At 40.7% G+C, this 27,926-nt stretch overlaps 1 protein-coding gene across 1 annotated transcript; it reads left to right on the top strand.

Annotated features, from left to right (window-relative positions):
- LOC146704800 (LHFPL tetraspan subfamily member 3 protein-like) lies at window positions 1-27,787 on the top strand. The gene is made up of 4 exons (XM_085462177.1): window positions 1-1,300; window positions 19,723-19,959; window positions 21,794-21,822; window positions 24,582-27,787. The coding sequence occupies exons 1-3, from the start codon at window positions 874-876 to the stop codon at window positions 21,808-21,810; spliced, it is 681 nt and encodes a 226-aa protein (XP_085318303.1). The 5' UTR covers window positions 1-873; the 3' UTR covers window positions 21,811-21,822; window positions 24,582-27,787.
- The last annotated feature ends 139 nt before the right edge of the window (window positions 27,788-27,926 follow it).

Here is a 27,926-nt window from a genome sequence, read left to right as displayed (position 1 = left end):
GAGGATGGCGGTGGAGTATCATCCAGCAATAAAAATACATTCATACGCCTTGAATCTTTCCACTTTTAGACCATTAAAGTCGCACTCATATTTCGTCAGTCCACTGGCCGTTGACGCAGCGTTATCCAGAAGGTGTGTGTCACTATGTGCACGGACTGCCTCTGCGTCGTCTCTGCGCCCCTCCCTCTCCGAGTCCCAGCATCACCGACAGCCCCGCGATGCTGTCATAACCAACACGTTTATCGTTGACGACGCAGAGAGGGGCTGCCGTGTTTTCTGAATGGTAACTGTGATCGGGTTGCATTGATTCCTAAGCAGAATAAGGGCCTTATGTATGTATGTGCGACCACCTTCGGAGACATAACGGGCTGCTCGTTACAGGCTGAAGCCGTTTCTTCGAGGATACGTGCGCGTCATATGTTATAGGCTATAGCTGAGGTCCATGTGAATACATGCCTTTAGATGTCGGGAGGCTTTCCGAGGGCAGTACTGAGCTATAAAAGTGCGGCAGCGATGTGCACGTCCGACGGCCACACGGAGCGAGCGCAGTGAGAGACCGTTTGTTCCACTATAGTCTTTGACTTTTCAGCTGTCGGTCACGGGCAGGGTTCAGGCTCTCCGCTTCAGCTCCTCACTTGGTTCACCGCCTGGTTTTATGCGACGTCATGAGTTGATCGCGCCTGACAGATGTTGCTGTGTTGCAGATGCACAGGCATCGCTCCTCACGTTCTTCTCGCTGCTGTTTAAGCGTTGATTAGGTTAAATAATAATAATAATCATAACAAGAAGAAGCTGATTATATTCTAAATGTTAAGCCCTCGCTTTGCTCTCGGACAGATCGCAGCGTTCATTTAGTCTTCGTGATTGCATAAAATGATACCTGGATCCGCCGCATCAATGCTACCGTCAGCAGAAGCCGCGAAACTGTACCAGACCAATTACGTCCGCAACTCCCGTGTGATCGGACTTCTGTGGGCCATCTTCACTATTCTGTTCGGTATTGTTAACGTGACCATCTTCTCGCAGCCCTATTGGATTGGAGATGGCATGGATACGCCGCAGGTCGGCTACTTCGGCCTTTTTCATTATTGTATTGGAGACGGAGTCTCCAGAGACCTGACCTGCCAGGGTAGCTTCACTGAGTTCTCCGCTATCCCCTCTGGTGCGTTCAAGGCCGCTTCCTTCTTCATTGGAATGTCTATGATGCTGGTCGTCACCTGCATCGGCTGCTTCAGTCTCTTCTTCCTCCTCAGCACATCCACCGTGTACAAGATCTGTGGCTGGATGCAAGCAGCATCAGGTAAGTGTCCTTTCGGAGGCTAGCTCACCGCCACTGCTTTTTCTTTCTTTTTTTTTAACGTATTTTTAAGTATGAATATATTGCCTAAATGTAAAATGCCTGCAAGAGCTTAGAAGCTGGCCAGCTGTTTTCTGTGTATGCTCTGCTAGGCTCAAAACACTGGGATGGATCGAATTTTGATTGATGAGTTGATGAGATAAATTAATTGGGAGCGGCCAGAGTGAAAATAAACAGTCTCCAGGATCTCCCCGGGAGCTGGCAGTCAGCCCTCCCGAGCAGACCGTGCTGTCCATGGTGCTGAAGGGCTGCTGAATGCATGACCAACATCGCTGGGGTATTTACAACCCGAACAAGTTTCTTTCTGAAAGCATGGATTGGATTACAGTTTTAGTAACATATGAAACATTGTCCAGCTCATGATTAAAAATAAATAAACAAGGCTGCTTATTATTAATAACTATTAAAAACTTTGATTCATTTTCTTCCTTGTATTTGTCTTACATTTGAACAATTTCAAAAACCTCGTGCCTGCATCAATGAGAACCTTTGGACTTCAAGTTTAATCCAGTGTTTTGGATTTCATGGGATATATTGTAATAATATAATCACAGCAGAGTCTCTAGTGTTTTAGCGTAAGCAACTGAAAATGTTTATATGCGGTCTTGTCTTATTTGTAATGCAAAACCACATGGAAAGTGCACACCTATTCCCACAGTGATTAGATAGCTTGGTGCATGAAGCTTGGCGGGCACACACAAATTTAGATTAAAAAGTTTCTTTTAGCTAAAGGCCACAGAACAACATAACATAAGCATTAAATCACATGCTATGTTGGTAATATAGCACATCACATGTATAGTTACAATGCAGCCCAATTTAATGTAACTTGTTATATGCAAATGATCTTCAGCCTGCCCTCGCAGCCAGAAGACGTGTGTGCTCTTATATGTCAGAGCTGGTTTTCAAAATAAGTCGAGGTCAGCCTTTCAGCCGCTGGCAGTGTATTCTCACTAACGGTGGGCTGATGTCAGCGGCAGCAGAGGCCTCGATCATCTGAAGAGTTCAGATGCTGCCAAACATCGGTCCTAGCTCAGCTGCACTAGTGGTCAAAGCAGTCGGCTTGCTGTTTGCAACAAACAGAAATGAGGCAAAGTGGAGGGGAGGGGGTATTTGGAAAGGCTCCAGCTCAGTGTGTTATGTTTGGGCTGAATTAACGCAATAAGCCTGTCTAATAAGAAGACCGCTGGGCTTTGTGCTTCTGCAGCTAAGAGATGAAAGAGAAAGCCAAAAGGAGAGACCCTGACCACAGAAAGTTGGCACAGCGATGCCTAATGAGCAAGTGTGACTGTTTAGCACTGTCAAACTTTATTACGCTTAGAATCAGCTTAACCTTCAGCTGGCTTCACTTATAGAAGACAGGTGGCCCACTGGCAGTTCCTGTGCAAGTCATAGATGGTGATGAATGGCAGCTCAGTACAAAATAAAGTGAATACAAAAGGGTTCTTCATTGAATTCTTTCCTTTTATCTTATTCTTTCACTTTAAAACATTTTGGTAGCTCAGTATATGACAAATCTCATACCTGTAAAGCAAAGTGAAATTAAACCTGTCAGCTGGTCAGCGGTAGCTTGTTGTCACCCATCCCTGCTGCTAGATTGGCCAAGGACACAGTCAGTATTCAGAGCACTCTCCGCTCCATGGCACCAGCCTTTCTCTCTTCTCCAGCAATCATCCTTATGGGTGTCTTATAGACATTTTTACTGGGTGATATGACTGGTATGAAAACACAGCATGTAACAGTACCATGCCTCATTGAGTAAAAGGTCTATTCAGGCACACTAACTGAAAATCAAGGTCATACTTGACGCGTATACGTAATTTAAGTGGTACTCTGTATGCCGGTTTTGCAGGAGCTTTCATAAATCCCCTTGGGCTGAGGTCAGAGGATGGTGGATAAAACACTTAACATAGAAAACTCACGCTGTTGCACAATGCTCCTCGCCAGCGAATCAGCATGTGAGAACGCATCTCTAGCCATCTTTTCTGTGAAGTCTAGGTAGAAACATTGAATGTTTGATGAGAAAGTGAACCAGCAGGACACATTAGAAGTCTCAAAATGCCCACCGTGGCCAAACAAAGCTGAGTGCAGAGAGTGCTCAAGCATCCAGCCGGCCTTTGATGGGCTCGTACCCTTCTACTCTCCTCAGCAGAGCCATTTTTGTCTGTGCCCCTGCAAAAGTTCATGGCATGTAATTATAGGTGTGTACAACCTTTCTACCCCCCCTCATAGAGCTTAAAGACAGCAAAATATATGATGCACGCTTTTCTGGCCTTTAACTGCAGTTCTTCAGGGGTCTGCACACCAATTAACTACATATACAGCGAGGTCAGCGATAATTACTTCACTGTTTTATAGACTGACGTGCGTACTTTGCCTTGTCGGCCGGGCTGACAGACTTTTTCTGTAGTTCGCGCTGCAGTGTCTGTTTTTGAGAAGAAACAGTGTGAGTCATACACGTGAATGAGCAACACCAAAGCTCTGTAAAGCAGGAAATGATGTGCAGACAGAGGGTGACCTATTTGGAATAAACAGGTTCGTTTTCAAAGGACTGCAATTTCATAAAGGTCAGGTTTCTACTTTCTGACTTCTTTGTTTATTGTAATATTTCTTTCTTTGTTTTATTGATACTCAAGAATAACTCAAGAACAAGAAATCATTCCTAGTAACGTATGTGCAAAATTGTGTGCTTTTTGTAGTATTTGCATAATTACCTCTGATGATTAATTGATGCATAAATGACACACTTTGCCAGGAGGACCTATTGCACAATCAGGAGTCATGGGTTTTCAAGAGGTTTTTATGTTTTATATTGAGGTAGTTCTATTTTGCATAAGATGATGCTGTATCACAATAATTAAAAATAATAGTTAGGGCTTGTATTCCTGCTTTCCTAACATGGCAAGTTAGCGGTCCATAAAAAGACAGTTTGTGCTTAATTAGATCAAATATTTAATATATACACTCACTGGACACTGTATTAGATAGAAACCAGGTTGGGCCCAATTTTGCCCAATCTTTCATGTTGTTTATGCCAAATTCTCACACATCTGAATGTTTTAGCAGAAATCGAGACTCATCAAACCAGGCAATGTATTTCCAATCTCCCGGTGTCCAATTTTGATGAATCAATGTGAAATGCAGCTTCAGTTTCTAGATCTCAGCTGACAGGAATATATCACCCACTGTGCTCTTCTGCTGCCATAGCCAGTCTGCTTTGAAGTTGTTATACATTCAGAGATTTTCTTAATTTTCTGCATGACTTGGTTGCAAAGAGCAGTTATTTGAGCTGCTGTTGCCACCTTATTTTTAACTCAAAGCAGTCTGGCCATCTTCCTGTAACTACTTCACTTAGGTATTATTAGTAAAAGTGGTTTTTCAACCACACCCCAAGTTTAGTTTTCAGCTCCTGATTCAGACATTCTCTTCTGCTTGTCCTTGTCAGGGTCACGGGGGGTAGAGGGATGGCCATCCCAGTTGTCTTAGGGCAAGACGGCGGTTACACCCTGGACAGGTCGCCAGTCTGCCACAGGGCTAACACATAGAGACAGATAACCATTTTGGGCAATTGAGAGTTACAAATTAACCTATTGCCACTAACTGCATGTCTTTGGAATGTGGGAGCTGGAGTACACGGAGAGTTCCCACCATGCCACCATGCTGCCTAACTAACTGGCAACTCCTGATCCATTCGTTAATAACTTTCTCACTGAAGCACACTGAGTCACAGTAGTTGAGCGTGAGTCACAGAAAGCTAGAAAAGGAACAAAGTGTCACATGTTGAATATGGGATTAGTTTCTCATCAAACCAAACTCACCGAGTTCAAACAGATCAAACAGGATCATCACATCAAAACTTCAAACCTCTATGCTTCAAGCAGTGGTGAAAAAGGACAGTGAGAATATTAGGAACACGCGAGGTGATGAGAAAAAGAAAAAATAATAAGGACCAAATAACAAAAGGTTTTGAGGTAAACAAAAAATCCAGGTCAGAGACAGAAGGCAGACAGAAAACAAATGAGACGACAGAGCTCAGCGAAGACGAGCTGGTCTTTCTGGTCACCTCAGTCTCTCTCCACATATTTCTCTTTGTATCATTATCTCCGTTCGCTGTTGTTGGCTTTTACTCCCATAGTCCATCTGCTCTATTGAGAGGCTTGTTGTGAAAGGAGCTTTAAATCCTGGTTGAATGTAGAGGTGGAAAGTGGTTGGAGCTCAGCATGAGAGCAGCAGGCATTGAGCTGCACTTGTCACTGCCACTGGACCAGAAATGCTCCAGCTCTCTGGAGTAAACGCTGCAAATGAGAACTTTTGTCCAGATACAAATCAGACTTTCAAAAGCAATCTGAGGAAAAGACTGATTTTGATGCTTTTTCTAGACATTTCAGATGTGTTCCACTTCTCTACATGTTAATGCATGTCCATCCCTCCTCGGGGACTGATACACTTTTTTAGCATTGTGCTAAAAAGGTCCAACTCCTTCAAGCTGCTGTTATGAATCACTATGTTATAGCAGCATACAGCATATAAAGACCTCCATTTATATTCAAATATTAGAAGTTTTAAATTTAATTTCAAAACGTGATAATACATTTTCTTCAAAATTATACATTCAGTTTCAGCATTTTCAAAGTTTTTGATCACTGCTTGCTGCAGGTTGAATCGGGTTTATGGCACATTACAGCTGTCTCCCGGCAACTGTTGTTTGTCCATTTTTGACATCTCTTTTTTTTTCTATCAGTATTTTATGTCATCCACACAACTCCATTTGTGTAACTATGATTGCAGCTGTGACAGAAACGTATCCTTCTTTAGCCCTTTTTGAGATTTTGCTGCAGTCTGTTAAACACGTGACAGAGACAGCCCTGTGCCCAGTCACTTGCACTGCTGCAACTCTGTACTAAACAGAGTAATGTGTCTCAACAGTACATTAAAATAGATACCCACTGTGGCAGATTTGAGAAACAACATGAAACAACACAGGACAGCACTCTCTGCTGTTACTGCAGTAACACACAGTAGTGCCTTTCACTATAACACCAGTGAGAAAGGAAAACTTCATACCTCTTTATGCCAGGGGACCGGGAATGAAATGACAAATGAAAGGAGGAGATCTGAGAGATTTCGAAACAGATATATGAATCTTTTTCAGACTAAAAATGGCTTGAAAATTGGCTGAAATCTACCATGGCCGTGTGGGAACATTGGCAGTAGCGGTGAGGTCGTAAAGGGAAACAAACTGGCTCAGGAGTTACAGAACTGATTTATCCTCTTGCTGTTTCTCAGCGCAGCAGTGAAACTCAACCTTTTTGCAGCAAAATAAACTGGATGCACAACACTGTTTATGCACTAATCCACACCTTTGCAGCACCCGGCTCAAGAGTCGAAGGTGAAACAGTCTGTATTTAGCTCTGTTTCTACGCTGTTATTTGGCACACTCGTCTTCCTTGCACATCAAAAAATCAAGGAACGATCTGCTTGCTTTCTTACCCATTTTTCTCACGTCCACCCAGGTACTTTGCTTTCAAATTACCTCTCCGTTAACACTGTTCCATCCCCCAGTTTTTTGTAATTAAAAAACACACGGTCACTTGAACCATCTAATTATAGTCAGAGGAAGGCAACTAAACTATCATGTATGCAGCTCACACTCCTGCTGATTGTGGACAGGCAAAGAAGATCGATGAAGGATATTATCCTGCGTGGTGGTGCAGTGGTCAGCACTGCTCCCTCACAGAAACAAGTGTTCTGGGTTTGACCTTCCAGTGTGGACACTGCATGTTATCCCTGTGCCCACGTGGTCTCTGTCTGGGTGCCCAGATATCTTCTCACAGTCCAGAGACATGTTTGGTTAACTGTTGGCAGTGAATGAGCGATGAACACAGTGCATAGATTAAAGTGCTTTGAGTGGTCAGTTAGACTATAAAAGCCCCATATAAATGCCAGTCCGTATCTACACACCACCATGCACATTGCACATTGAAGCATGGTAATTTGCATGCATGCAATGCACTCGCTCCTCTTTGCAGTGATTACAGCACATACGGAAGCGAGGTCTATGCTGTTTTTGTAATGCATACTTGCTGATTTAATTCTACTATGTGGTTACAGAACAGCTGGTTTAATTTAAAAACCGTAAGACTGCCTATCTGGAGATAAAAACCAACAGATCAATGCTGATTAATTAGCCCACACTTTGTGACTTTGAATGTAGCAGCGTGGAATACAAAACTCAAAATGCCAGCCAAGTCATCATCATGACTCCCCTGTGTTCAGTGTCCCTGTAGCGCTGCAGGGTGTGGAGTATAGATTTGCCGGAGTTAATCTCTGTGATCTCAGAAGTGGCCTAGCTCAGGCCAGAGCTCCGGCAGGGGAGGCTGCTGATTTATTCCACAGGGGGAGGGATGAGGTGGGATGGCAAGGGCACAGTGACCTAGAGTGTTAAAAAAAACTTTGCATGCTGTAGTGATGAATATGTGATGCACATGTAACTTCTGGGTGCATTTGTCTAACAGCTAAAAATAATATTTGCTTTGGAGGTGCAGATGCAGCATGTATGTGTGTATATATATATATATTAGGGGTGCAACGATACACAAAATTCACGGTTCGGTTCGGTTCGATACTTTGGTGTCACGGTTCGATATTTTTTCGATACAAAAAAATGTTCATGCCTTTTTAATTTGTCATTTATTAAAATTATAAATATATATTTTAACTCAAAAGTACAGTTTTTAAATTTAACCCTAACCCTTGTGCGCGTTTTTTATTTTGACAGCGAATGCGCACCTGCGGACCACTTTTGTGCACCCCTGGTTATTTAGCTCGTCATATTGCAGCCACAGAAATTCTTTTGTCCATGAAACCATAAAGCTGCACTTTCTTTTTGCGTTATAGTCTCATTTGTCATAACTTCTCCGTTTTGTGGTAAGCTTTTCTTTGGCTGTCACTTCTTCACCCCGACCTGTCTTATTTGGCTCAGCAGAACTAAAATATATATACTGCTACTTTTACACACGGACTCACATAAGCTCAGCGATTCTCTGCGCGATCAACCTCTCACATGTTTAAGCTTGCTGCGGGAGATTTCACTTGTCATGTTTGCATAGTAAGCTAACGATTAATAAGACGATGTCAGAGGAATTGGTGCGCAAATTATCATCACTCACCAATCAGTGCTGTCGCTCTCTATACACAGTTCGCACGATTGCAAAGTGAAAGCAAAAAAACAAGCGCAAATTCAAACACGATTTCAATATGTCACATATTGACAGTGGCTCACCGATGCCAATGACATAATTACCCAGCTACATTTCTGAAAGAATGCAAAAGCATTGACATATATTTTTCCTACAATAGCCCGACGGGCAGGGCAGAGAGATTTTTGTAGCCCGACTGGAAAGATCGCTAGCTCCGGGACGTCGGGCTAGCGATTTTGCAAGCCCTGTATCTGATTGAGGAATCACTCATCTTTGGAAAAGAGAGTTTATTACAGAGAAATGTCTCTTTCCAAAATAAAAGCTATACTATCCGCTTCTTCTGGGCTATATTCTCAGCAGCATAAGGAGAATCACGTGCTAACAGCTGTCTAAATGACTCGGCTAAAGTTAGTAGCATGCTTGTTGTTTTTGTCTTTGCACTAGGATGATGTCGGCGTAAATGTGCAGTCATATTCGTTGTGTTCCCACTAGTGCTTTCAGGTTAATCTCGTTGAAATGACCTTAACGCCACAACACGGCAAATCTCCGTTAACGAGCTACCGCCGATCGCCCCGTGCATGGGGCTAGACGGCTAACACGTTAACGAGCTAACTGCGCTAACACACTAGTTCACACCAATGTAATTAAGCATTGCATGGCACATCCAACATACTGTTTTACTTTAGTCCATGACTCGCTTACCTTCAGGGTCATACGTCACATGAAAACCAAAATAATTCCAAACGCCAGATCTGAATGAGGGTGGGGGAGGTCCATGTTGCAAGGAGAGCTTAACTTCTGTCTCGCTAGCTTGCCCTGCGCTCTTCCTCCTGACTATGCTGTCTGTGTTGAGCGCTCAGTGGATCTGCGCTCGACAGTGCAGCCTAGGCGGAGTAGTCGAACGCAGATTCACTGAGCGCTCAACACAGACAGCATCGTCAGAAGGAAAGTTGATAAAATAAATTACAAATGTTGTATTGTTCGATACATATGCGTACCGAACCGAAAGCACTGTATCGAACGGTTCAATATCGATACGAATATCGTTGCACCCCTAATATATATATATATATGATAACATTAACACTGACCATGCATAATCAGCATATTTTAATCAACATGTTTTTCTCTCTACAGCAGGCCTGACTAGTCTATTTTCATTTTCAGTTCATCAGTGTTCATTAATGCTTTTTAGCTTTGGTTTATTTACACCAAATGTGTTCTTTGGCACATCAAACACCGAGTAACAGCATTAGTAAAACAGGTATGCCACTCTCAAGTCACCACTTTTCAGTGAGCTTTGACCAATCCCATCCATCCATTTTCTTCCACTTATCCAGCTGAAGCGTATCCAAGGTATCATAGGGCAAGACAGACACAAAGATACAGAAACACACTCACAGCTATGGTAACTTTAGAATCACCAATTAACCTAATCCCACTAACTGCATGTTTGGACTGAGAGTACTTGGAGAGAAACACAGAAAAGCTCTGGCCAGATGATGGATTCCAACCCAGGACCTTCTTGCTGTGAGGCGACAGGGCTAACCACTGCACCACAATGACCAAACAATGATCTCTTCTTGAAAATAGCCAAGTGGGTTTAATTGCTTAAACCGACTCAAGTAAAACCTGACCTAGGGATGTTCGATATAATGATATATATCGAATGACGATATAAAAACGTCTATCGTTTCATTTTACGCTATCGTTTCTTTCGTGCTGTTGCAAAATAAACTGTTTACGGCAATATTTTTTCATCGTTTTGATGGTCACTGTAGTGGTTATATTAATTTCTTAAAGTTCTCTCTTTCTCTTATATTTAATATAACCACACTACAGACGGACAAGCGCCTGTTTTTATGCGTTGTTGTTAGCAACAACAACGGTAAAACCATCACGTGTCCGCTTGTTTATTTTCCACATAAACCTTTCACAATAAAGCTCAAGATCCTGTTGAGACTTTTCAAAATAAACTGAATCACGTGAAAGAGTATGCAGAGTATTTACCGATGAGAAGCAAAAAAGGAGCCGTCAGGTGCTAAAAAATAAACCTTAGACTCAAACGTTAGAACAGGCTTTTCCCCGCAGCACGCTGTGTAATAAATACTCACAAAGAAAACGGCGGCCTTTACAACCTATGTCTAAAAATGTATAGTTTAATGTATCGGTAAAACACTCGACTCCAGATATACGACGCCCAGCTACCCGAGATTCACAGAATTTACAGAAAATGTTACATTTTTGTGATTTATATCGTTATCGGACGATAGATGTTTTATATCGGGATATAAGATTTTGGTCATATCGCACAGCCCTAACTTTGGTCTCTAATCCTAATCAGTGAGTGAAAGTGAAAACCTAAAAAACTCAGCAAGAGGAAAAAAGCTAAGCATACCCAAAACAAAAAGGTTCCAGCTGGGCTCAAACCACTGTCTCCTGGCTGGATGATGCTCTGTCCTGGACTCTCATTCTGTCTTGGGTGAATGCTCCCATTGTCAAATGTTCACTGAGAGATCACAGTCCTGCCTAAGCCATTGCTGTTTTGCCTCCATGGTCCCCGAACGGGTGACCCAGTGAGTATTTGTCACAGAGAACTCAAAGGTCTCTTTTGATCCCCATTGCCCTTGCCAATCTTTATCCTCTGTGGAGGTACAAGCTGCATCTGGACCTGTTACATAAGCCCATCACCCCAGCCTGACTCCCTCCTGCTCTGCTCACTGCAGTTTACTCCGCACTCCTCCCATGATTCCTCTCCCCCGCTGCCTGCGTTCTCTACCTCTGTATCCTCACCTAAGCTGCCATATCTCTTAAGTGCAGTCAACTGATAATTTCCAAGAAAAGCCTTTTCTACTGTATGTCTAGCTTGCTGCAGGGCATTTACATGCTGATCTTCTTTTTAACTTCAATTGATGTGTAATAATGAGGCTCTGACCAGATGGCGTAAGAATCAGGGGACATACACTCTGACGGGGAGGAGGGATTTAAACAATATCCTAGATAGCTAGACTAACAGTTACTAAGAACTGAACCCTTTAACCCCTCATCTATTGTTTAGTATATCTACTTTATTTAATAAAAATTGCATCACTGATGTTATTGAGCCTGAACTGCAGTGCTTTCAGATTTGATGCAACAGAAAATTAAGCGCACCGTACATTTATTTTAGTCATAGTAATAGTGGGTAGCCTCTTATGGGAATGTTCAACCTTTGAAAATGATGCATTGATATAACAAATATGACCTTGACCTTGACCCAAAACAAGGGCTCTAGGGAGGAATACACACACACACACACACACACACACACACACACACACACACACACACACACACACACACACACACACATACACACACACACACATGCGCACAATAGAGTTATTATTCAGTGCAATCCAGCTGCCTGTTGTAAGTGATTGACTAAATGATTTTTTTGTGTATTAGCACGTAGGTGGTGGAAGTGACACTGCATCTTTTTTGTCCTCTCTGCTTACACAGAGATGCTTTTTTACCCCCATCTCTATTTTTTGGGATTCAGGTTTATTCTGAAGCTGTAGCCAAAATTATATTGGGAACGATTTCCTTCTTGTAGAGTTTTATTCCCTGTAGCAGAAGTCAGAGTGCTTGCCGTAGCATATCCTGTATGCTGTAAATGCAATTTGCTCTTGAAGGAAGGTTATTTGCTACATTACAAGATGGTTAAAAAGTATTTGCAAGACTTGCCCTGACACAGAACGGACATAACGCGATGAAATAAGCCATCGCCCGCTCCTTCTAATCCTTTCAAATGAATTGATAGGTAAGCTGTGGGTATTATGTGCTCGATGTGCAGAAAATTGCTGAAGATGTTGACAGAGGGGAATACTCAGAGTGCCTGGAAGCTCCTTGCTCCCCTCCAGCAACCATCAAGTTTTGCCAGCAACTGAAGCAGAAATAGATTTGGACTGTAGACAGCTCATCTCGATGAGCATGTCCCTCATCTTCCAGGGGAGCTCGTCAGAGTAAGTTTTAAAAGTTTATCTCGCTCCACTTTCCACTGTATCCCAGACACTTTGGAAATATGTTTTTAAAGAACTTTCTTATATTTGTGCCCAGCTGGGGTGTCTTAAAGTATATCAAGATCCTGATATAAGAGGATCAGTTCTCCTACAGCCACATATAAACGCTGCAACAGTAACACTTTCTATCTAAATATTATTAATAGCTCTCTCATTGCATGTATAATTCCTCCTCATAAACCCGCATCATGAAGCAAGCTTATACTATGTGGAGACACACTTTCACACTCCATTTAGCCACAATATATGGATCATACATCCTTAATTACCCCAGTTATCTAATAGCAATTATGGCATATCATTGTCATGGTTTTAGGCCATCTTTCTTGGGTACTCATTCACTCGTCTATAGAGCCAGAGAAAAGTCTTGTCAAGTGTGAAAAGGGGTTTCATCATGCCCACATTAGAGGCTGAATTTGCCATGGGAAAGATTGTATTAATCAGTCTCATTTTACACCCTCGTCATTTGAAAATTAAGCTTACAGAATTGGACTGAGTAAATTAAGTATTAAATTATGACAGTGCAGATCATCGTCACATGGATATCAAGGCCTACATATGTTTCTTTGTGATCATTCAATGGTACCGTGAGGCATCTGTTATCTGTTTTTACTTGCTCTTGGATTCAGATGTAGAAGTTTTGACATTGATAATCTGTTGAGATAAATGAGATGTAGACTACAAATGAAAATACAGCGCAGTGAAGAAGTATTTACCCCCTTTCTGATTTCCTTTTTTTTCTTTTTGCATGTTTTTTATTCTTACTGCACTGATATCCAATTGTTGTTGTCATCATAATGATGTTGATCCAGGAAAAAATTGCCACTGACCAATAACGTTGTCTGAGCATGTGGTTAGCATTAGCCCAGAGTCTGGCTAATACTATTAAAAACAATCACGAGAAAGCCAAGACGAGTAACGTAAATTAGACTAAAACCAAACCTAACTTGATAATATATTTATTATATTGTATAAATGAATAAAGAAAACACTTGAAATAGTTGCCATTTATTCTATAAGAGAGTTTTATATAAACAAAGGATTTTTTCCCCCTACAAGGCAGGAACAACACCACCACAAGGATATCAGATACACCAACACACATATGTTTCAGATGACCAAATTTTAGTATTAGAAAAATATAACCTGATTAAATACAAAATGTAGTTTTTAAATGATGATTTTATTTAAGGGACAAACACCTTCCAAATCTTCCTGGCAATTTCCACCCATGTCAAATCATGAATTAACTGTGATTAACCAAATTTTGGGGGAAAGCTGAGTTCAATTTTAATAGCCAAGCCCAGGTCTGATTATTGCCAGAGCCGTTGAATAAAGAGGTCAGTTAAATAAAAACTGTGTGAAAGTGAAGCAGGTTAAAAGATCAGCAACACATGACACCAAGATCAAGAGAAGCTTAAAAGCAGATTAGAAACAAGGTCATTGACATCTATCAGTCTGGAAAGGATTACAAAGATATTTCTAAGGATTTAGGATTTATCAAACCCCAGTGAGAGCCATTACACTGAAATAGAGAAAACTTGGAACAGTTGTAAAACTTACCAGGAGTTGCCAGCATACCAAAATTACTCCAAGAACAAAACAATCCAGGAGGTCACAGAACAGCCCAGAACAGTGAACCAGAAAAGACCTTAACTTTTCTGAAAATATTCCGTGGACTGATAAGACAAAAGTTGAACTTTTTGGAAGGTTTCTGTCCCGTTGCATTTGCCTTAAAACTAAAACACCATTTCATAAACAGACCATATCAACAGTCAGACATGGTGGTGGTAGTGTGATGATCTGGGGCTGTTTTGCTGCTACAAGCCCCGGACGATTTCCTGTAATTAAACCATGAATTCCGTTCTCTACCAGAAAATCCTGAAGGTGAATATCAAGCCACTAATTCACGCCCTGGAGTTCAAGAACTGAAGTTAAAACAAAACAAAATGAAGGTTTTGGAGTGGCCTAGTCAAAATCTGGACCTTAATCAGATTGACTTGTTTTTGCATGACCTTAAACAGTTCATGCTCAAAAACCCTCCAATGTGGCTGAATTAAAACAATTCTGCAAAGAAGAATGTGAGCCAAAATTCATTGATTGCTGTTCTTGCAATCAGCGTCACAGTCAGCTGTTACGTTTAAGGGACAATTACTTTTTCACACGGGGCGACTCGGTAGGTTTGGAGAACCAGCTTGGATTTAAGTCATTATGTTGCTTCCACTTTAAACATAGTCGATTTCTATATGAAAGAGCATAAAAGAGTGTAGAATAAACGCCTTGAGCAGAACTAGATTTTCCTCAATAATTAGGTCACCATTTCACTAATGTAAGTTCTGGACCGACACTCATCATCGGGGTTTGATCGTTGTGAAAAAGACATTAAGTGTTACTATGTTAAACGAAAAGAAGCGTGCACGTGTTCGATTATGTGCGAGGGTCATATCCACATGCAGCGTCAGATAGCACAGTTTACTATGCGTGCATGCATAATTAAGTTTGTCGCAGCTGTTTAAATGAGGAGAGGAGAAAACACATTCCACAAAGGACTGTGGGAGCTGAAAATTGTCAATCCCTTTTCATGGCTTAGATATGTCGCAGGCGTTTGAGTGATGGAGGGAGTTGGGAATACACACAACTGTTTAGTTCCAGGTCAATCAATGACATGCCGTAACAGTGAAATGATGCAGTCAGACATGCAGCCGCATTGACAGCGTTACAGCAAAACAGATTACAGGTTTGTTTTTCTTTGTTCTCGAACCAGATGCACAAATCCAATGAAGCTGCCGCATTGGTGCCGCATTTAAGAGTCTGCTCACCTTGACTCTTAAATGACATGCGGAGATTATGAAAAGGGAAAAGTATAAATCAAAGGTCTTTCCGTATCGATGGGATTTACTTGTCTCTTTGGGAAAAATGAGCCAATGTGCTTCTGACGAATCTGCTGCCATCACACGGCTCTGTACCATCTGTCGGTCTGCTCTCAAACTCTACTGTAGTGCTGTTTGCACCTAATCTGCCCTACCTACAGTCTCTTACGTAAGTTGCTGTTAGCCAACAAGCATTTCACAGTCCAGTTTTACACTTGCCTGATCCCAATTTTCCCCAAAAGGAGAAGACAAACAGAGGAAGGCGTGTGCTTATGTGGAACCTGCAAAAAAGAAAAAAAAAACCCTCCAAACAAAAACAAGTAAATGCTGAGAATAGCTCTGCTTGTCGAGGGGCTCCAGCATATGGTAGCCAGCGCTCATGACGTTGGAGTGGTGCTGGGTACTTGCTGGCGGCTACACACAGGAGTGGAACATGGCAAGGGTTCAGTCTCTCACCACGTCCCCTCCTCCATCCTCTCCCTATATATCTCTGCGTGCCTCTGCCTCGCCCTGCCTCATCATCCGTCTCTCCCTTTCTCTGCGCCTGTCTGACGCTCTGGAACGAGATGGAGACAAGGAAAAAAAGCCAAAAGGGAGGATAATGCCCGTCAGTTAATGTCTCGTCTCCGCTCCGACTGACAGCTGCATTCTGTTAGGTGTGCTGCTATTTCTGTGGCGAGGAGCCGGAGCACACCATTTATTACTGCAGCATGAAGTTCTGCTTCAGTGCAGTGCAAGCGGGTGCAGCCAGCAGATTCACAGAGATAATGAGATGGTTTTTGTCTCTCTTTTTTTTTTTTTACTTTATGAGAGCCTATTTATCATTCATGGGCAGTTTATGAGCATTCAGCAAATTTATTTTTAACCCACTTTAATATATCCGCAAGCCAACCCTGTTTTTAATGAATTTATTAACCGTTTATGAACTTCGAGTGCATGGCTACAAATTGCAGACACAGTTTTTAAGGTGATGTGTTTTTACTGGTTTGTCCCATTAACAGTCCACAAACCAAACACTCAACACCCAATTAGCATCACATAAAACAGATCAGATAAAACATTGAAAACAAACAATCAATCAGGTTTTCATTTATTTCATGTGGTTTATATACAACTTTTTTTTTTTTTCTTTTTGAGAGTTGCATATGGAAAATGTATATGGAAAAACAATCCTGGTGCTGTCCCTTTGGGGAAAGCCAAAACCTTCCATTACTCCAACATTTTTTGTCTGTCCTTTCATTCTATTTCGCCAGTTCAGGGTTACTCGAGGGTTGAACCCCATCCCAACTGGCATAGGGCGTTTAACCATGTCATAATTTTTTTCTCTTTTCTAAAATTCCTGTGTTAATGAATCCACTGTCACTCTCTAGAGCCCATAATTACAGCTAAAGCACCATTACATGTATTATTTACATATTACTTCTGATTAATAATTGATCCACTAACAGAATTCCCACATGTCTTGTAGAGCATTCGTAAATCATATAATCTTTTTTTTAATTATTATTAAAGGCCTCTTAACTGAAAGAAGTCAACGCTCTTGCTTATTTTGGTGTTATTATGATATGGGTGTAGACTGCTTGATGGTAACCTTTATGGGAATCCAAATTCACAGAAAAGGTCTCATTATGTAAGCAGTGCTGTGCTGGATGGGGCTTCTCTGTAGTGTTGTGTGATTATGGATTAGTTCATAGCAGGCATTCTGTTACAGTGCATGAAGGGAACATGTGCTCCTCCTCTAACCACAAGCTGTTTCTGGAAACAAGAGTGACATATGTGGCACCCTCTGTTGGTATAATCCTGTCCAGTGCATCCCTCTGAGATGATTATCAGCAGAGGCAGACTTGGTAGTAAATAGAGTTCAGTAGTGACTGAGACATATTTTACTGTGAGTGTTATCTTTTGTCCTTCTTCCCATCACACGTTCAGTATTTGTCTCCTATTCCATCTTACTGGCAACAAAACTATTAAGAGGGATCCTCCTGTGGTTCAATCTAATATTCATGATCCTGTTGAACTGAGCCAAAGCGACACAGGAGACAGCCAGAAAGATCGAGAAAAGTGCTTGCTACCTTTGTAGCAAATACATCAAAAAGGAGACAAAGAATAGTAATGCGTGTTGACTGGGTGAATATCGAAAATGGCCTTCTCTGGTACTCCCTCTGTTCGATGAATGACGTACACAACACACCCCCTGCTAGGAGAAGCACAGTTGGTAAGAGTTCACTGATTTTCTTTCTAAAAAACTATAGCTGACTGTGTACACAAACAAAAATCAACTTTTCTTCACTATAAAATAAGTAAAATTAAATAAACAAGAAGGTTCATAGTAACATAAATGATTAACCATTTCCCTCAAAACTACACTAGTTTACATGATCTGTTTTCACTTAAGTACAATTGAAAATAAAGTGCTCTGCAGTCAGAAAGCGGTACAAATAATTAATGGAAAATAAGCTGCTGTACACTCGCTGCACCTAGCATATTTTACCTTACCAAACAAAAGCAGGTGCAACAGATTTATGCAACACCCCATCAGATAACAGACACCCACCTTTATTTTCTGCTTTATACCTCTCCATAATTTTCCTTATAACATTTTTGATCCTTTGCTCATAACAAGGCTGCTAGCTTCTGACTGACTCTGAATTATTTAGCTTTAGCCACTTTCCCTTAGTTAGCGTCTTTAAAATGCTAAACTTGGCTGGTTAAGGGTGCTTTCATTAGGTGTTTGACCAGGTTTAGTGCACTTTGGTGAACTGGTGTGTCTTCGCTTACAGTGAAAACCTTCCTTGCTAACGACATGCTAGTGTGTGGCTGTGCGAGTGACTGTTAGCTGCTATGCACAGGCTGTGCATACGGGAAACAGATCTGACATAAGCACAGATGTTACAAAAACATAGATGTAGCTTTGGTTTAGAAAAATAACGTTATTTAATGAAGTTAGTTAGGAAATAAATATTTCAAATGGGAGTATTTGTGGATCTGGGGTACAAAACTGCACGCTCATTGGCTAATGGTTTGTGAATCGCCAATCAGTGTCCAGTTTACCAGTCAGACCTGCCATTCCGTTTCACATCTGGTTTTTCACAACCAAGTAAGAAATGCTCATCTCTTTCACAGTAGCTACTTAAGTCTTTTATACTAATCACAACCAAACTATTATTAACTATTATTACAAACTATTATTATCTTTTCTGTGAGAAGGCAACATCAGTCAGTTAAACAACAAACCAATCAAAGTGTGAACATTTAAGAGTTAAAGCAAACTGTCATATACCCCAGATTTGGTTATATATTTTTTGTGTTTTCTTTTTAAGGGGGAAAATATTAAGATAAGAATTTTCCAAAATGGCCACAGGAATCAATCAACTAAGAAAATGTGAGTCTAAGAGTCTTAAATTCAAGCCAATGAAACTCAGAGGCAGCTGTAGTTCTTTTCTTTTACGCCATCAGCATCAAACTACCTCTCGGAGATATTTGCTGCTGAACACAACTCTTCGTGTTGTGAATCAAACAAATTGTAATGCTCTTTGTTACCTGTAGTGTAACAAAGAAAAGATCACCCTATTTTGTAATACCATACTAAACCTAACAGTGGCACACACATATTGCAGGTAAGTGTTTGAAAGTTCATGGGTAATAAACTAGAAAAACGCTCAAAACCCCCAAACCTAATACACAAACAAACAGCATTCAGGGGCAAAACATTGAAAGCAACTAGGTGTTCAGGGAATAAAGAAGTGGGGAGTCTGTTTTATTATTAATGTGCAATGCGCTGTGGATAATTGTGCAGTCAGCTTTTTTTTTTCCAGGTCTACTGCTGCTCTGCTGCAGCACCACCTCAGAGGAGGACCTCATTCAAAGTGAAGATGAGAGAAATTTTACCCTTTGGGCAATAAGTGAGAAAGAATTAGACGGGCTCCTCATTTTCTTGTGCTTTTCTGATGCAACATTACCTTAGAGAAGAATCTGTTAGGTTAAATTAAGTTAAACACTTTGGGACAAAACAGAGAATTATGAGCAATAAATCTAATATTATCACCAATGTAAAAGGTTGAGGATGCTGGGAAATCCATAATGTTTTGAGTAGTCAAAACACTTTAAATCTGTCACTGCTATTAAACACCATTATTCCCACCCTTATATTCTCCTCCTTTATGCTCATATGTATTCTTGGCTTGTCCTTATTTTTCTTCGTTTGATTCATGTTGCCCATCTCTGCCTCCGACTAGGTGTCTGTCTGGTGCTGGGTTGTATGATCTATCCTGATGGATGGGACAGCGACGAGGTCCGGCGGATGTGCGGAGAGCAGACTGACAAGTACAGCCTCGGCGCGTGCTCCGTTCGCTGGGCTTATATCTTGGCTATCATGGGCATCCTGGACGCCCTCATCCTCTCCTTCTTGGCTTTCGTCCTGGGGAACCGGCAGGACGGCCTCATGACAGAGGAGCTGCTGGCTGAAAGCAAGGGTGAGAATAAGACATGACTGACTTCCTTTGAAAACTTAAAGCAACATCTTACTCATAAAAGCTGATGTGAAAAAAGTTATTAAACCCATCATAGTTGGAGAAGTTTCCTCATCCATGACGCATCAAATAGCTGAAGCTCATTTTTCCTTTCTGAAAAATGTATTTAAACTTACAGTAAATATTTCTAGAACTAGGCACTGATCCCACTAAATTTCCAAATATTTTAACATTTTTATCATTAATTGAGAAGTAATCAGTTTTTCTTTCTCGTTGTTGTTTTTTTGGCAGAGCGGTGCCATATAAATTGCTCTGAAAGTGCATCTTAATGCAGTTTGTGTTGGTGGGGACTGCCAAATGCACACACACACAGAGCAAGAACGTTTTAAAGCTTGCTTCAAGAGTCGGCTCGCGATTCATCACAGCCCAAGTGACTTTCACCAGACTGAAAATAGAAAATGCACATTCATTAACAAGGTGACAAAATATAAACAAGGCTTGAAAAGAGATGAGATGAACTAAATCCATGAAAGGATTACAGTCAGTGCACTCTTGCGTTCACGCCCAGTAAAAGTTTTGAAGTAATGAGCTTTTGATGCAGCCTTTTTAAAAGCAAAGCTAAATTTAGAAAGCTTCTGATGCACACTTTGAATATAACGAAGGGACTGGCATAAGCCTTCTTTCGGATAATTACAACCATTAATGAGCACCCATTTTAACCCCTTAATAAGCTTTTTCCCCACCACATCCCTGCGAGTCAGGCAGCTAAAAAAATGATTCTTGTTCTCTTTTGATTACAGTTATGAACACTGTCTCTTCTGCAAGAGAATGCCATTGTAATCTCTTTTGCTAGTTTGTTTTGCACCTATTTGTCAAGGTAAATGAATTATTTTAAACTGATCTCTATTATTGTTTTGGGGATATTATAACAGGAGCTTTGAGCTTCTGAACATGTGTGAGGATACAGTCAGATATATTTCCAAATTAGTCAAACTTGCAAGTCACATTTCTGCTGCGTCTCCAACGGTTTTGTGACTGTGTGAGTATCTGGCAAACTTCTTATCAAAATATAACCTCACTTTCTTACGAAACATGTAGAAAAGGCCTGTCTTGTACTGGTAAGCATGCATGCATACTGTATGTAATTCTGCATCACGATCACAGCTCGACACAGTGAGGTACTGTGGAAAGGCCTGGGTAAAGGAATGTCTCCCAGTGGGAAATGCGATTTGCATGTCCATGCCCTGTAGTCTGTAATGGAACCAGACAGCCATGGGCAAACTGTTAAAGAGAGGTGAGGAGGAAGGATGGACACGAACTAGTAAAAGAAAAGACTTGTTAATCAGCAGAAGGGATTGGTGAAAACTGGCGTGTGTAACATCATCGGGTGCTATGTTTGATGGCCTGTGAATGCAGCTGGTAATAATAAAAACAGCAATCATAATAAATAATTCAGATCTGCAATTTATTTTATCTTGTCCTAAACTCTGGTGACCTTCGAGTTACAGTTAAAGGTAAAAATAAATTATAAAAGATTTATAGACAAAATCATAGAAATGAAAACTTGGCATTATCATTATCATTAGCTTTACCATACCAATAATACTCTGATGATGATAATGCACCACTTACTTCTCTCTTACTTCAGGGCGTGGGAGAATCTTTTCATTATAGCTCAAAAATCTTTAACCAGTTCTCTCATCCCTGGTGCCATCTACTGGTGTCTGTGTGCAATGCATCAAATCATATGCGTGGCATTGGTTGGACATGCTTTCATATATTTTTTAGAAGTGTTTTATATTTTTCTCTGGTTTTTTTTGTTTGTTTGTTTTTTCAGATGGAGGGAATGCCTAATCAAATCATTAGGTGAGTAAGCACAAACATACATCTTTAACTGTTATATTACACAAGCCTCCTAAATGAACTGATTGTGCTTTAATGTTTGAAATATTATCTGTGTCCTTAGGCACCATAGAGGTGTAAATCCAGTGTAAATGAAAAAAGTAATTTACATTTCACTCCTTAATGGATCGTTAATTTAAAGTACAATAACACGATATTTCAAATCAATGGAAAGATCTTGGGTTATAAATGTTTCTTGGCTAGAAGCATCAGTAGGTTCCTATTTGAGGTTGCTATATTTTCTGTGTTTTGGTTGCCTCAGTGTGTCCTTATCTGATCCCGCGTGTCCCGTTCGGTGTTCATGCGTCAGTCCCTTTGTGTTTCCCTGTCCCCGTACTTGTTGTAAAGTGTTTGTATTTAGATTGGTATTCATCTCTGCTGGTTGTTTCCCTTTCTTTCATTTCCTGCATCAGTTTCGTTCCCTCACTGCCTCCCTTGATTCCCTGGTTATTTTTACCTGTTGTTAAGTGCATTTTCCTTCCTACTGTTTCCCATCAGTAATCAGATGTTTGTGTTTAACTATTCCTGTCTTCTCTGTGGCCTTTGTTGGATTGTGTGTTGTTTATTCCTTCTGTGTCGCTTGTGGGTTTGTTTGTATTTAGTTAGGTTTGAAGATATTTTTTTGTTTATTTACCTGGTGGTGCTTTCTCATGAACTCTCAGGAGAGTTGCAGTACAGCTTGCTTTTTGTTTCTTATGCTGTGTCCTGGGTCCTCTAGCACAAAGTGAGTTCAGCATACCCAGGATATCTTTCTGTTATCTGGATTCACTTAGCCTAACAGTGGCAATCAGGATAAGTGCTCATTGTTCTGTTTTCAAGCTGATTATCACCCTGATAACGTTAACCCAGTTAACCGACAGTTTCTCCTGCACATTCACATGAAAGAGGTGACACTGGCAACATCTAATCCAGGGGTGTCGGACTCCAGGCTTCGAGGGCCAGTGTCCTGCAGGTTTTAGATGTGTCCTTGATCCAACACAGCTGATTTAAATCGCTAAATTACCTCCTTAACATGTCTTGAAGTTCTCCAGAGGCCTGGTAATGAACTAATCATTTGATTCAGGTGTGTTGACCCAGGGTGAGATCTAAAACCTGCAGGACACCGGTCCTTGAGGCCTGGAGTTCAATACCCTTGATCTAATCAACCAAGAATGTCACACAAGAAGATAAAACTGTAATATATGAAGAGGTTAAACACATAAAATAGTTTGCAACACAGCTGCTGCTGACAAATCGTTGATATAACAATGCTTCTTGGCAATAAAACTACTATTGGAAATCTATTTATTCCCCCTTAAATGGTGTGACATATGGTTAGGGTTAGGGCGATTTAAGTCTGAGGAAACAAGAGACATTGGTAACCTAACAATTGTATTCAATTACCACACAGCTGCCTCAGTAGCATGTGGAAGAACTGTACACAGCCACAACAGCCTGGCACCTCCTCCTCATGCTAAGATGGTAAATGGACTGGTTCTTATATAGCGCTTTTCTACTCTTCTGAGCACTCAAAGCGCTTTACACAACTTGTGCATTCACCCATTCACACAAGCACATTTTTCTATGTGTTTTCTAGGTAACATTCACACACACTCATACTCCAATGGATGCATCGGAGAGCAATTTGGGGTTAGTATCTTGCCCAAGGATATTTGGCATGCAGACTAGGGGAAGCCAGGAATTGAACCACCAACCTTCCGATCAGTAGATGACCTGCTCTACCGCCTGAGCTACATGGCATCCCATCCTTCAACCAACATTTGTTTTTAAGTCAGCCAGTGTGGCTTTGTTGGTCCCTCTGTCATGAACTGCACATCTAAGCTGGTTGGTGGTTCGATTCCTGGCTTCCCCTAGTCTGCATGCCAAATATCCTTGGGCAAGATGTTAACCCCGAATTGCTCGCCAATGCATCCATCGGAGTATGAATGTGTGTGAATGTTACTTAGAAAGCACTTAGAACAATGTGCTTGTGCGAATGGGTGTGAGTGGGTGAATGCACAAGTTGTGTAAAGCGCTTTGAGTGCTCAGAAGAGTAGAAAAGCGCTATATAAGAACCAGTCCATTTACCAAAAAGAACCCCAGTACCGTACAAATGTACTCAAAAAAACATTTTAATGTCTTAAGACAAAGATGCACGTGCAGGCAATATATAGCAAAAACATGGACAGCGAACTGAGAAATTAACTGACATAAATGGCTCTAATGTGTCAGGACGTGTCAAATGAACCATGCTTTATGCATAAATACGACCACTGCAATTATGAATATAAAAAAATCAGTGAATCAGTGCAGCTGCAGCACGTCAGTGGTTTGCATTTATAAAATTCTATAAAGTCCTACCGATGTACAGTGTTTAAGCTATTCAAAAATGAGTAATACCTTACTGAAAGGATTAAAAAGAAGCATGCAAGCAACAGTTCACAAAGCATGCAGAGTAACAATTAAAAGCAACAAACAGCTCAGTGATTATTTTCACAATACTCTACATGCAGCCATGCAAAACAGAACAAAGACAAATGAGCAACACTGCTGATTAAGCATAATTTGCACACATTTGCTCTGCAAGGCAATGAAGTATAGATAAAATGCTTTTTCCCTATCCAGAATTATTCATCTTAACAAGGTCATGGTGTACGTATGTGTAAGCATAACTCTTGAATAACAATTGTAAAAATTGGAATAGCTTGCAAAATACACTTTGTCTTTCACTTTCTTTGTTGCAGGTTCCCGAAGATCCACGTGTCTGTTTTCATAAAGTACCAGTCGATCAACATCAGCTTAAAAAGGAGGGAGGCGGTCCGAGTGTGTGGTGGAAAGGAATTCTGTTGAACCAGCCAGCCTGCCTTTTGCAACTACCTGCCAAAAAACCCCAATGTAACCTACCTTTGATGTTGTGCTCACCGTTGTGCTCACAGTCCTAACGTCATCCCCAGCATTTAGATGGAGCCCAAAGCACTTCTATCCTAATGTGTCCGAGCCTTGCACAACATTTCATAGACCATGGCAAGGGGCAGAGACTGTTAATCTGTCGACAAGTATATGGACTACCCACTACCTACCTGCAAAGACACAGGGTTGACATTGTACACTTGCATTGTGAGCACAGACAAAACACAAACACACACTCACACTCACACACACACACACACACACTACAACCAATGTTCCCTCTAATTTTTCACGTGTCTGAGCGAACGCACAAACTCCCTGAGCGGTCCCTTGGACCTCTGTGAGCAACAGCAGACGTGTGCACTGTGGTCACGGCAGCATTGAATCCATCCAAGTTACACGGTTTATTAAAATAATCAAATTACAGCATTTATGTTAGACTACTTTTAATTAACTGCTTTAGCCCACTTACAATGAAAATTAAAAAGAAATCTTGTTCATGACCTGTGTAGCATGTTAACACTATTGGAAGTAAAAATAACTTGAACTCCAATTTTGAAAACACAACTTTCTTTTTTTTTCTTTCTTTTTTTTTATAAAGCTCTGACTTGTATTATGAGTATGAGTCTGTGGTCTGGGAGAGAGTCCTGTAAGTCTCTGTCTGCAAAATACAGTATATAATGACCAATGTTGGGCAATTAATTATATAGTTACTTCTTTAAAAAAGTAACAGAGTTATGCAAACAACAACATTTTTTGCAGCTGTTTACCCAAAATGCAGCCAAGGCGGTTTTTTAAATAAACAAACTATTTACAGAACAATCAGCTGTTCTGCATCAAATCTGATGCCACACAAATCATTTGTGCCACTCCAACAAATAATTTCTGTCCACTATGAGATAAAGGAGAACAACAGCCTGATAGCTGCAGGCCTGACAACAGGAGATGTATCACTCCTGTAACACCTGTAACATTCAGCAGTCACCTCATTGTTCTGACGCACACAACAAAACTATTGACTACACTACACACTAACTGCACAAGATTTGCGCTAAATGTCGCAAATCTCTCACATCTCAAAACACCGCCGTCACTCCTAAAACTTCCCTCTTCCTAAACAACTAAATGCCATGTTGCCATATCATTTTTTGATTGGTCGACATGGTACATTTTTCCACCAATAGGAAGGAGTGGGGTTTTTTTGGTTTTGTTTTTGCTCACAGGTGGAGAGGGCTTTCGAGCGTTTTCCTTATAAAACGCAGTTTTTACCTTTCTTCCTACACTAAATATAAACAACGATAGTATTCAGGAAGAAAACCAAACATTGCAGATATTTTTATCAGAACTCTGGTTTTACATGGCCTATCAACACAATTTAAAAACTGGTATAAAGTCAACACTTTTTCCGTCAATTGTTCCATTTGTCCTGCTCACATCTCCAATGGTTGTACACGTTGCCATTGACGCCATGCCGCTTTGCTAGCTAAAACACCGGTGTCGGCACATAAGGACGCTGTCATAGCCTGTCAGCGACGTTGATTAGCTTTGTATATACAAATGTGAATCACATTATTGGCTGGACTATGGGATAAGGTGGCATCGTTGTAATCCCATACAGGAGCAGCCAGTACTTACTGACTAACACGGCAAAACAGAATTGTTAAAGTATTCATTTTAATTTCATTCAGGTTAGATTTTTTTTCTGTGTGCAACGCAGATTTTCTGTGCGCAGAGACCGTGCCAGCAGTGCGCAATTGCGCACCCGCGCAGCTTAGAGGGAACATTGACTACAACTCATACACAAGATTTTACATTCAAACAAAAAATAAACAAAATTCTGTAATTACAAGTATTAAAGTATGTTAACACTTAGCTGTGTGTGTCAACGTCAGAATGCCTATCATGTTTTATTTGTGAAAAGAAGAAACTTCTCATTTTCAGATAATATCGGGTTTATGTAAATCTGTTGTGTTTAGGTTTGACACTTAAAAGAGAGTTTTATTTGCTTATGTGCCCCCACCCCCCTTGTTCCCCCTCACTTTACTAGAGAAAAGGATATTTAAGACTCTTTTATAAGAATATTGTCACCTAAAACAGACACAACTTGTATTACAAAGTATGTACAGTAAATATTTAAGATGTTATAGGTATTTTAACTAAGTCCATTTAATGCCCCGCTAGCTAACTTTGCACAGCGCTTCAGTTTAAGAAGAAATCTAATATTTTATAGTTTGTGTATCTACACTGTGATGGTGGCTATTAGGACTGCTGCAGGACTCCTAGCTACTGTATGACTGTGTGGTTCTGTATGAGTGCATACCGTAAGGAGGTCAGTGGGTATTTGAGGGAGTGCATGCACGTATGTGAGTGCTGGTGTGAATGTGGTGTGTGCAATAGTTTGTTGGTCTAGTGAACCAATATGCCAGCCTCACACACAGTTGTCCTGTTGTTAATCTAAATCTGTGGGTCTATGTCTTAGTCCAGGTCTCTTTCTGTTTCTCCCTCTTTGACTCCTTTTGTCTCTTTGCTTTGTTGGGACATACAGGGTAACATAAAGGGGGTGGGAGTATAACGTGGGGTGACTGGTGTGCCTGAGTATTGAACTCAAGTAATAATGAATTAGTAAGGCCTGTCCCAGCCTCACCTGTGGGTGTGTTCTTGTGTAAATAGATATTCTGTAGATGCCAATTAGCAAATATGGAAAAGATGATTAACTTACAGCATTGGAAGAGGTTCCTTAAAAAATAATATTAACACTTAATAAAGGTTTTCACTGTAAATCTCTGTTGTGCTTTTTAAAATTTATTATTTTAACCAAAGCTATGAAGTTTTTAAAGGGCAAACCATGTAAATGGATGAGACATGTGACAGTATATATAATAATAAAAAATACACATTATGGTTTATTCGCTGCTGTTTAAATGGCTAAAGCAGCCTTGCACCCTCCCCCCTGTCCGTTCATTTACCCACTGTATCATTTAGGTTATGCAGATTTAGTTACTAATAAAACTAAAACTAGCTCACTTTTGAGCATCTTTTCTCCTGGGACTTGGGCTTCTCTGTTGCATTGTATACATTTAGATGGTTAGTAAGTCTCATTATTACTTGTTCAAATCTGCTTGGAGTTTGGAAGAAGGATTCAATTAAACTGTATTTTATTTATATAGCACCAGATCACA

Source organism: Copadichromis virginalis, linkage group LG7, assembly GCF_057382275.1.
Source record: "Copadichromis virginalis isolate Kocher_CV1m ecotype Utaka linkage group LG7, C_Virginalis_male_GT1.1, whole genome shotgun sequence".
Taxonomy (NCBI): Eukaryota; Metazoa; Chordata; class Actinopteri; order Cichliformes; family Cichlidae; genus Copadichromis; species Copadichromis virginalis.
The sequence above is the reverse complement of the archived record's forward strand: the minus strand, read 5'-3'. Positions and strand labels throughout refer to the sequence as shown.